The sequence below is a fragment of the Larus michahellis genome, chromosome 1 (genome assembly GCF_964199755.1).
Source record: "Larus michahellis chromosome 1, bLarMic1.1, whole genome shotgun sequence".
NCBI lineage: Eukaryota > Metazoa > Chordata > Aves > Charadriiformes > Laridae > Larus > Larus michahellis.
In genome coordinates, this window is record NC_133896.1 from 53523417 (window position 1) to 53534675 (window position 11259).

The 11259-nt window shown below is 40.5% G+C and overlaps 1 protein-coding gene across 1 annotated transcript; it reads left to right on the forward strand.

Moving 5' to 3' along the window:
- The first annotated feature begins 48 nt into the window (after positions 1–48).
- On the forward strand, positions 49–7426 carry LOC141739432 (histone H3). The gene is made up of 2 exons (XM_074576655.1): positions 49–3749; positions 7047–7426. Exon 1 carries the CDS (start codon positions 168–170, stop codon positions 576–578), a length of 411 nt encoding a protein of 136 aa, XP_074432756.1. The 5' UTR covers positions 49–167; the 3' UTR covers positions 579–3749; positions 7047–7426.
- The last annotated feature ends 3833 nt before the right edge of the window (positions 7427–11259 follow it).

Sequence of the window (11259 nt, forward strand, 5' to 3'; positions counted from 1 at the left end):
AGCCCCGCGCGCCACGGCGGGCTTTTCAAATCCCTCCCATAGTCCAATGGAATGCGCGCCGTCCCGCCAGCCAATCACAGGGCTGTGGTGGCTATAAATAGCGGGCCCCGCGGCTGACTTCTCTGCAGAGTCTTGTCGCTCGGCGTCAGGCAGTTGATTTGTGGAAGATGGCGCGTACGAAGCAGACAGCGCGTAAGTCAACGGGCGGGAAGGCGCCCCGCAAGCAGCTGGCCACCAAGGCGGCCCGCAAGAGCGCGCCGGCCACGGGCGGCGTGAAGAAGCCGCACCGCTACCGGCCCGGTACGGTGGCGCTGCGCGAGATCCGGCGCTACCAGAAGTCGACGGAGCTGCTGATCCGCAAGCTGCCCTTCCAGCGCCTGGTGCGCGAGATTGCGCAGGACTTCAAGACCGACCTGCGCTTCCAGAGCTCGGCCGTCATGGCGCTGCAGGAGGCCAGTGAGGCCTACCTGGTGGGGCTCTTCGAGGACACCAACCTCTGCGCCATCCACGCCAAGCGTGTCACCATCATGCCCAAGGACATCCAGCTGGCCCGACGCATCCGCGGCGAGCGCGCTTAAGCTCCTAGCAAAACGGATCTTCCTGACTATCGCAAACCCAAAGGCTCTTTTAAGAGCCACCACACGGCCACTAAAGAGAGCTGTAAATTCTTGACTTCTGTGTAGGAAGCGATGCGTTTCTTTGCGCTTTTCAGGTAGTTTTACAGTGATCAAGATCCCCGTATCCCATCAAGTAAGTACCAAACGAAGATGAGTGGGTCACGTTTCAAAGGGGTCGAAAAAGTCCTCTGTAGTGGAACAGTGCGGTGTGGTAATTCCTGTTCCGGGGGTCGTGCTAGCGTAAGTCTCTAGAATTGAAGTGAAAATTGCTTTCTGCGCTTTTTCTCGGGCCTTTTTAACTCTTAAAGTCTAATTTTGGGCTTTTCTTTTAAGATGCCTACCTTGAGGTTTGTAAATGTATTTTCTATCTGATTGTGTTTTAAAATTAATCCTACAAACTCGTTTAATTTATAAACGTGACTATAGAACTCTGTGTTCTCGATTAGAGAAGATTTATTCAGTGGAAGGCTAATGTAAATGCTTCTGCCTATGCTGCGTTTACTTCCTGTATTTAACAACATTACATTTTATTATCCCGACAGAAGTACTGTTTTCCAACAGCCCCCCCCCCTTTTTTTTGGCGGAGAGAGGTGTTTCTTTTTTCTGAAGGAGCATAAAGTCTTTTCCCGCCGTTGCAGGAAATGCGCAGGGTCGGTAGTTTTCTCGGTGCTTTTGTCACTCGTGGTCTGAGTGTCCCTGTCGTGAACGACCTCCCCCGGGCAGCTTCAGCCCTTCTGAAGCACTTCTTCATTCCTGAGATAAACGTTGTATTTCCAGGCAAAGCTGGGAGTAGGGGGGTGACAAGGGTAATTTCTGCCACTCCCGTTTTCAAAGAGGTGTCTTCTCTGGGGCACACTCGGGGCATCCTTCATGCTTCTGAGTACGATAATACCGTAATCGCCCCCTCTGAATGATTACAGACGACCATTTAGATAAATTTTCTCCATCTGAGTTTAGGCTCCCAGAAATATTTGCTGAACTGAGCACAGGGGAACTGTTTTCCAAGGAGTATTTGTGATTAAAAACTTGACATCGAGATCAGAATTATTGTTAAACGGATACTCTTCTCTATCCGTCGTATTCGGTGATTTTAATTTTTTTTTCGTGAACATACCTGGAAAAAGGGGTCTCTCCCTGACTGTGAGTTCAGCTGCACAACCCTTTGCCTTCCTACTCAATAGATCAGTAATAAGTTCCTGAAAAATCTAGATTTCTAAAATTATCTGTCACTTATATCGCCTTTAACTTTTATATATATATATATAGTGCAGGCCGTTTCATGTAATTTGAAGATCTTGCTGTTCTATTGAAGTATTGGAAACAATGTAATATAATGTAAATACAATGTGATTATAATTGTTTTTTCAACGCTACAAATGTGCAGCTGTGCCTTTAAGAAGCGGTTGGATTGAGTTGAATAGAGCTTTCATCAACGCTCCGAAACAAGGAGCCCCAGGAATTGCTTAGAGGGAATATTTCTTTTGGGAAGCCGAAAACTGTAAGACTCTCGGGTTTTCTGTTAAGGGCTGATACGCTTCGTCTTGGGAAATCTTCCTTTCTCTGTGTCAGGAACTTGGACTCTGCAGCAAAATCTGACCAATCAAGTGCCTCGATACACCATTTTCTTTCCCTTGTTTTTCTCACTTTCAGCCATTTTCTGTTACTTAACATCGGAAGGGTAAAAGGGAGGAGGGAAAGTATCGGGAATAGTACTTTGGGAATTAAGATAGTCTATGTGATTTCCCCCCCCCCCCATTTTTTTCATTGTCATAGGATTTGGATTTTTCAGATTTTTTTTTTTTTGAGTAAATGATTTACCAGTGTGTTGCAGAAATGAGATTAGTGAAAGCAAACTCGTTTCCCGGTAACTGTCTGTGATAGCGAGAGGTCTATTTATTTCTCTAAACCTGTTTATGTGCATTTGCGATAAAATATGTAATAATTAAATCAAGTAAAATAGCCAGTTTTAATATTTTATATAATGGATATTTAGTAACTTATGTAAGCCAAGGGTCAGAATACTTACGTTTCAGCAGGATTTGGGGTCAGAAATTATGGTCTTTTTTTTTTTTATGCTCTTATGCTCAAGAAATAAATGATTTTTGAGGAGTGAGAAAGAGAAACAGTTTTTATCGGTCTTAATCTCTATCATTTTTCTTCTAGTCTATTGAAGACCTTGGACTGTTTTAATAACTATAGTATTGCTTGGACTCGTTCTGAGAGTTGTGTGCTTTTTGGTTTGTGTTTGTGTTTTTTTTTGCAGGAAGGGTGAGCTAAATTGTAGTGTCTGAAGTAGTTTTGGACCGTAATATATTATGAAAGGGCACTAATAGTAATCTATCGTAGCTTGTCCTATCGGACCAGGCTAGCAGTTAGGAAGAATTTACTGTGTGGATTTTGAAGTCTGTAGAGCTGCAGATGGTTGTAGTAGTGATATGTTGAACAGTGGCAGACTGATTGCAGTTGAAACACTGGGCTTTGCTCTTTTCTCCTTACACAAGTGATAAATCCTATCTGGAATCCTATCAGTTTGCATATGGTTTGAATCACTTATAAAAGAGCAGCAGCAAAAATGCCAAAACGGATGTAGGTTGGGGGAGGGGGGAAAAAATCCTTTTGCAAGATATGAATAAGAACTGATATCAAGAGTATTTCATTAGATTTATTGGTTTTACTTGAACAAAGATAAATTACTTAAGGGATTTAAAAAATATCTTGCACTTTCTATAAAATTCAGAAAATCTGAATATCTGTTAAGTCTGATACAGAATAGATTGTGGAAAATATTTGCTAAAACAAAATAAAAACCTCAAACAACAGGAATAAGAAATAAAACTGGATTTGCCATAGAGAGATTACGTGACATAAGACTTCTTTAGTCTGAGGCACTCATGGGTAACTTAGTGCAAGATTTCCTAACTCAAAACAAGAGTGGAAGTGGAGAGTGCTCTGGTACCAGCAAGGTCCAAGAGCATTCCTGTGCTTTTTGCAGGAGGGGCTGAGCTGATGAATGCTGCCAGGCAGGAGCTGGCTCTCCACAAGACCAGTTTGCTGAGTGGCTGAGGACTGGCTTGGAGTTGATGGTACTTTTCCCTGCGCGGCTGTTGGCCATCCTGTAAGGTGCTTTTGCAGGTGACTTTAGATGCTCGGTGAGATATTGAGTTAATGTAAGAAAGGCAGGTATTGCTTTTGCAGAGGAGAAAAGCCGTTTCCATCAGAGGTGACATGATAAAGGAATGACTAAGGCAAAGAGGCTCCAGCAAAGGCTTGTAGAACATCTCTTATCACACAGACAAAAGGACAAACTGATTCATACTGCATTAGTGTCTAGAAGGGTAGTCAAACATTTAAGCAGGGCTAATGACATAGAGCAATTTTTTTACCAAAAGGGAAAGAAATAAACTAGTCAGATAATCCCTTTAGGTGTAGCATAAAGAGAATTAAACAGAGGCAAGACATCTGGGAAGAATTTTAGGTGCCTTGGAAAGACTGTGAACCCTGGAGTACCCAACCAATGGGAAACAGGGGAGGGAAAAATTCGGCCGGGATTAGGGAATAAAAAGGTGCATTTCAAGAACTGAAAGTGTGCTAGGTCACCCGCTCTTGCAAGAACGTGAATAAAAATGTGCTTCACAGAGGATTCTGCCTGAGCCTGTTTCATTTGGACCGAAATTTATTTCTCACAGTTAAGATTGTTCCTGGCTGTTTGGTCATCCTCCAACACTGCCAGATCACTCATAGTATAATCTGGCTCAAATGACTGCTTGGAAGAATGTACTCCCTATAAATCCAATGGATAAACTAGAGTATAACCACCGAGGTCCTTGTGAAATACTTCCTTTCATCAGGAATATATAAAACAAGGTCTGATTGAAAGCATTTTTTCTGCAACAAAAATATTTGTATCAGCCCTTCTTGACATTTTTAAGTTTCTGAAAAGCTCTAAACAGATCTATTCACATGAAAAAGAAGTGAGGTTTTCATTTGAATTGGCTATTGTAACGTAAAAACTTAGTAAAAGGGATATGGTTGTTTCCAGGCAAACCAGTATGTAAAGATAAATCCTAAACATCCTACCACATTCTTTTCATTTGCAAATCCCTCTTCAGGGCTGCCTCACAAGTGAATCACCTGTTGGTTACGGTCTTTAGTAACCAGAAAGAGTGAAGTCGGATCTCAGCCAGCCTCAGGTTTCCTACCGGCCTGGGCAGTACTGCCTTGCTGCAACCTTTCTTCTCTCTCACTTTCAGGGCGTGTTGTATCTTCAGCTGAGTATAAACATCTTTCAGACTGTACATGTACAAACATCGCTGTCACAACAGTGTGATCATTTGCTAAGTTTTTATATTATATATAGGTGAGCTTTAGGAAGTACTGCTTGTCGGCTACCATGAAGCAATAGTCAAAAGGCAAGCTCTATTCTCAGCAAAGCTGTGACTGAAGTAAAAATGACTAATAGTAAAAAGGCAACCACCGAAGGAATGTAGTATTTAAAACAATGCAAACAAAGAGACAAATTTGATAAAAACAGCTAGTAGTTGAAAACTGTAAGCTCAATTTGATACCTTGGCTTTGGGAGGCAAACTCTTCTAACTATAAAATGGTGGTGTTATAGTGTTCTGTATATCGTAAAAGATGTGTTGCCCTAGAAGTTCTAAAACTGTGTCTGGCAAATATTTCTACAACTTTTTAAAAGTTAGGAGGAAAACATAACATGGTATAGACCACGAAGAAATGTAGCATGTACTGCTTGCTAGGAATGTCTCATCTCCTGGACTTTCAATCTCCTTTATCCACAGCCAGTTATTACTTATGGGACATCACTGTGGCAAAGTGCTGAGGCATCCAGGCTGCAGCCTGTGTGGAAACTCTCACCTCCCACTCTAGGAACATCCTAGGCGACAGTACGGAGCTCCAGCGTCCAGCAGAGTTACAAAGGCCACTTTCCTGACTTTTGGTGAACACTTCACTATTCTGCAACTGCTAAACTCTGAAGCCTTAATTTCTCTGAGAAAAGAGTGGTGGCCTTTACCACTCTGATGACTACTCATACAACGCTAACAACTGAAATAGTGAGCTGTGAAAAATTCACATTTGCCCAGAAATGTGGGGAAAAAAAAACCCGCGTATTCACAGATATCTGGAAATACGTAGTATATGCAAGCATCAGAAAGAAGAGCACAATAGCTGTAATTGTGGAGGGTGTCAATTGCCCCTAGATAGCAGGTAATCAGGATCCCAAAGTATCTACCTGCAGCTTGTCTGGCTGTGAAAACAAAGCCCAGGATAAAACAAGGGACAGTATAAACTAAAGCAATTGAGAGAAGATGAGAGGAAGATAACGATCAGTCCTGGACCAATAAGGCATTCAGCTACGGAGAGAACAGTTGGTGAGTAAATTCCAACGGTCACAGAAGCGTTGGAGTTGGAGAGACAGAAGAATAGGATTGCTGTTAGCTGCTAAGCTGCACAAGAGGCCACCCAAAGACAAGCACGTTGTAGCCAACACCTCCCCCGCCCTGGAGACCTGCTGAGGGCTCATAGCAAGCATTCCTTGTCCTGCCTGTCCCTGCAAGCAATGCTGGCCTGCCCACTTGCAAATTTGGTCTCTCGAGTGTGAGTGTGACTGCACGAGTGAAATCGCTTTTGCTTTGAAATAAAAATGCCTTCCCGTTCTTGCACTGAGCTTTGCTGCAGCACATCAGTGTTTAGATGTTGTGTAGGGGTGTTTTTGTTTTTTTTTTTTGTTTGTTTGTTTGCTGTTTTTTTTTCTTCTTCTCCTTTTTCTTAACATCAATTAAAAGTTAATCATAGAGAAAGTACTATTTGTTATCCAGCTTCCAGGCAGTGGTAGCATATTGTGAGAAATAAATTTCGGTCTGAATGAAATAGGCTCAGGCAGAATCCTCTGTGAAACACGTTTTTATTCACGTTCTTGCAAGAGCGGGTGACCTAGCAAGTAGGCACACTTTCAGTTCTTGAAATGCACCTTTTTATTCCCTAATCCCGGCCGAATTTTTCCCTCCCCTGTTTCCCATTGGTTGGGTATTCCAGGGTTCACAGTCTTTCCAAGGCACCTAAAATTCTTCCCAGATGTCTTGCCTCTGTTTACTTCTCTTTATGCTACACCTAAAGGGATTATCTGACTAGTTTTTTTTATTTTCTTTTGGGTAAAAAAAAAATTGCTCAATGTCATTAGCCCTGGTTAAATGTTTGACTACCCTTCTAGACACTAATGCAGTATGAATCAGTTTGTCCTTTTGTCTGTGTGATAAGAAATGTTCTACAAGCCTTTGCTGGAGCCTCTTTGTCTTAGTCATTCCCTTGTCTTGTCACCTCTGATGGAAATGGCTTTTCTCCTCTGCAAAAGCAATAGCTGCCTTTCCTACAGTATGGCTTCAGTTCAAGAAATAATTCCCTGTTTTACAGGCTGTTTTACCCCGAAGCACTGTGACAAGTTGCCAGCAGAGGACTGGAAAGAAAATACGTTACTGGGCTTGATGACCCCACCTTTGTACATCAGCAAAGACTGTGCTGTGCTGTGTCATCTGTTCTGTTGCACATGTGGAGATTAAATGTAGTCAAGATATTCAAAAAGCTGCTCAAATCTCCTCTGTATCCTTTTCACTGCTCTCTTTAACCTTTCTCCTGACCCATCACCATACATTTGCGAAGACCTTCCAACATTTCCTTGCATGCCTGCCCCATGTCATGAGTATTTGAGGTAGTTATGAGCACCCCCATTCTCTCTGCATCTGTGGTTTTGTGTATTATCCCAAGCACATCACTGACCCATCAGGACAAATTGGTAAAGCTATACTAAATGCTGGCCTGTAAGAGCTTCTATCTGTGAGGCCATTAATAAGAAATTGTTCCAGAGGGAACATGAAATGATTTTCAATAGATGTTCAATATGCTCCCATGGATTTTAGCACAATGTGCCAATGTTGCAACATGAATGAGGATGCAGAGCTTAAAACATGATGTAAGAAGCATAATGGAAAGGGAAAGAAGGGTGCTTTCTGGCACACAGCTTTTCAGGAACAGCCAAAAATCAAATGCAAAACTTTGTGTGTGTTTCAGATGCCAGTTCAAGGAGCAGAATTAATTCAGACTACTGGTAGTCCATGAAATGTAGGTAAGATCCCCACTGTGATGATAAGTAACATTTGAGAATTTCCGTGTGCTTTGCTGCAGCCAACCAGCTTATTGTCAAAAATCATGGTCACACTGAGATTAAAAAACTTCTAAGCAAATAACCATGCTATCTACAATTCAGTGTAGTTATATAGTGGAATAAAACATTAAGAAAGCTTCCCCCCCCCCACCCCCCTTTTAAATTAAGTATGGTGCTGGTTGTTGAAATGGAATATTATTTTCCTTAGTTGTGCCAGTTTTGACCTTCCCATCAGTTTTCCCCAAGCAGGGTCACCGGGTAGATTTTTGTTGGTGGTGGTTTGTTTTTAGGGAAAAGGAACACAATGAGGAAAAAAAAAAAATGAAGCTCATTTACATGGATATGGACTAGTCCACTTTCAGGAGAGATTATTTTAAAAGTCTAAGAGAGGTAAACTATACAGACACCAAAAAAAATATATGTATTGCCCTTGTCTGGCACTCTCAGACTACTTTGGTAATCTCCAGGCCAACACAACACAGAAGTTTCACCAGACCAAATGTGTCACCCCACCTCAGCACACAATGCCCGAGAAGCGCAGCAGAGTCAGCAGCGTTACCAGTTCTTGCTGTTTCACCCATCGTTTAGGCAGGTGGGTGCAGAGTTTGAGTTCACCTTGTGGCAGCACAAGTGCGGTCTACACGGAAATAAAATGAACAGCCAGTTTAATGTGAGGTAGTCAACACTGGTTGCATGCTATGAGGACTGAATAGCAATTGTTATATGAATATATATGTGTGTGTATATGCAGTTGTTATACATTTCCAGACATCTGTAACTGCTGGGATCTTTAGACTTAGGCCAAATAGGAAGTTCTTAACTTATCCCTATAAAATTTATATGGCTTGATGGCCCTGGAATGAATGGTGCTAAAACCACATTAGAGGTACTTCAAAATACATTGTATTTTTTTGAATGCTTGTATACATTGTATTTTAGGAATACTTCCAAATACTGATAGTTTGTATCCTCAAGAGTACTTGGGGTTTGGTTTGTTTTTATTTTTGTTGCATTAGAAAGAACATTTAAGAGTTCCTGCTTATCAGCTATTTAACTAAAAGCACAATTTAAAGTTCCCACTAGTTATTACACTGTCCCAATATAGGCGTGGAACTCCACTACTTTACTATATAGCACAGCCACCCTCAGCCTTGTCCCCCGGAAATGCAAAGCAGAGCTCCCAGAGTTTCCCCGAGACCCTCCATGAGGCTCCTCCAGGTGTTGGTTGTGGCAAAAGGGATGGTATTTTACCCTTTTTCCTCCTTGAGATATCTTTCCATAACCGTTTAATTTATCCATCAATCCTATAGATGTCTTTACTTAAATCCTGATTTGGGCTTTGGAGTTGTTAATTGCTTTTGCTTTTTAAATATAAGGGGTTTATCTGACTGGAGGCTGATACACACGTGCTAATAGATCTATGATTTAATTGTAGAAGAGACTAGTTAAAATGTGTAATAAATAGCCAGATCCCTTAAACAGAAATGGCACTTATTTTATTATAGGGACAAAGTCAATAAAGCAAAAGCACAGCGCCGGGTGCATGACTCAAGTCAGAGGCACCCCAGCTAACACTTCAACCATGTCTTATATACATTCAATATTGCATATGTATTCACTATTTTAGACAGAGTAATTGTTTATAATGATTGATTATTATTAGTCCTTTTTCTCTTCTATTTGTGTGTTTCCTTCTGAATTGTTCCTGAGGATCGATGATCTTCAGCTCCCTCTTCCCATGCATGTGTTTCCTTCTGGTAGGATCGATTATCATCAACTCCCTTCTCCTATGTGTCTGTTTCCTTCTGTTAATCACTTGTGGAGACTTTTGGAGTTCTCTTTTGTTTCTCTCGGGTGTTTTTCTTCAGGATGTTTTTCTTCATAGTTGCTGTTAGTTGTTATCTTTGAGGTTTCTCATGTTTCCTAATTTACTAAAGGTTAGTTATCCTTATAAGTCAAAGATTTATAGCCTTGTTATTATGGTGAAAGCCAACAATACCTTCACTATTTTTCACAAATGTAGGAATCAAATAGAAAGCTGTTTGTAAGAAGGTGACTAAGCAGAAAAGCCAAGAGGGCCTCATATCAAGGAAAAAAAAACCCAACCAAACAGGCTATGACACTTCCCTAAGTGAGGTACTCACAATTCCAAAGCAGGCGATTGCTTGTATCATAAAACAGATTCTATCAATACATTTACATAATTTCGTAAAAGAAGGCATAAGAATTTTGAACAAGGTGGTCTGGAAAAAGAGTTAAAAGATAACGGTATATATTTAAAGAAGAAAACCCTGCTGCTTTTTATTTCTGTGTTTGGAAAAAGTAATCTATATAAAGAAATACACAAATATAGGTATATATCCTCTAAAAGGACAGCAATTTTCTTTTTGCACATGTATCTAGTACACTTTCTGGGGGATGAGGGAGAAATGGTAAAGGGAAAGAACTAGGTACATTTCTTACCCTAAAAATGTGTGAGCCATTATGAATAATAAATAAGAAAAATGCAAGGGGGTGGGGCTGTTTGCACTAAAATACTTCTTTTTTCTCATTTCCACAGAAGTTCCACGAAATTATGCTAGTGAAGGACTTGCATAATGTTATGAGTTATCATAATAGGAAGACTAAATGCAAATTAAAACAGAAACCACACCGAAACAAAATACCTGAAAAGTTTTTAAGAAAATTCTATTTTTCACATTTCTTAAAAACTTATTTATGTTTATTTAAATATTGCTCTGTTAAATGGAAAAATTATTTCTTATTGACAAAATCACTAGAAATTTGTGAAAATATGTGCTGTGAAAAAGAAGAAAAGAAAAACACCAGGTTGCCTGAAACTTTTTTTTTTTTTTTAATTGTGAAATTGTGTTTGACCTCAGTACAAATGAGTTGAATATTATCTTTGTCAGGAAGTAAAGTTTATTAGTTTGAGCAAGTCTGCCTCAACCCAGGAAAGTTAGTGTTCTAATATTAGTATTTTGGTTTTAACCATTAAAAATATGAGTAGCATTCCTATTTAAATAGCACATGTTTAGCAAGGAGTTAGTTATATCAAGCATTAGTATCAGAGTGTTGTAACAGTTTTTTGTCTCCATTAAGGTGATGAGCAAGAACAGGGCTCTTGCTTCGCCAGTTGGAAGCATTCCCTGAACACAAAGTTGCAATTTGTGCTGCTTGGTTACAGTCTGTTCTCTCAGAAGAATTCTTTAGGCTTTCAGATTTTCTTTCAATGGTCAAAAAATATGCTTGATAGGTACGGGTAACACGGATTTAAGTATGTATCTGTGTGTTTGTGTGCATGTGCTGCGAGGAAAAAAAGAAACAAATAAAAAAAAACCTACTAAAACCCGATCACGTTTTAATCCACACGGAGGAAATCCCAAGTTACACTTAAAAAAGGGATAAAAACATTCCTCTTATCACGCGGCTAGAGCGTTTCCTTCCCCTCCTCTTTTAAGCAAG

Excerpts from the sequence above, each read along its gene's own strand:
- LOC141739432 (XM_074576655.1), top strand. The coding sequence starts at position 168 with ATGGCGCGTACGAAGCAGACAGCGCGTAAGTCAACGGGCGGGAAGGCG.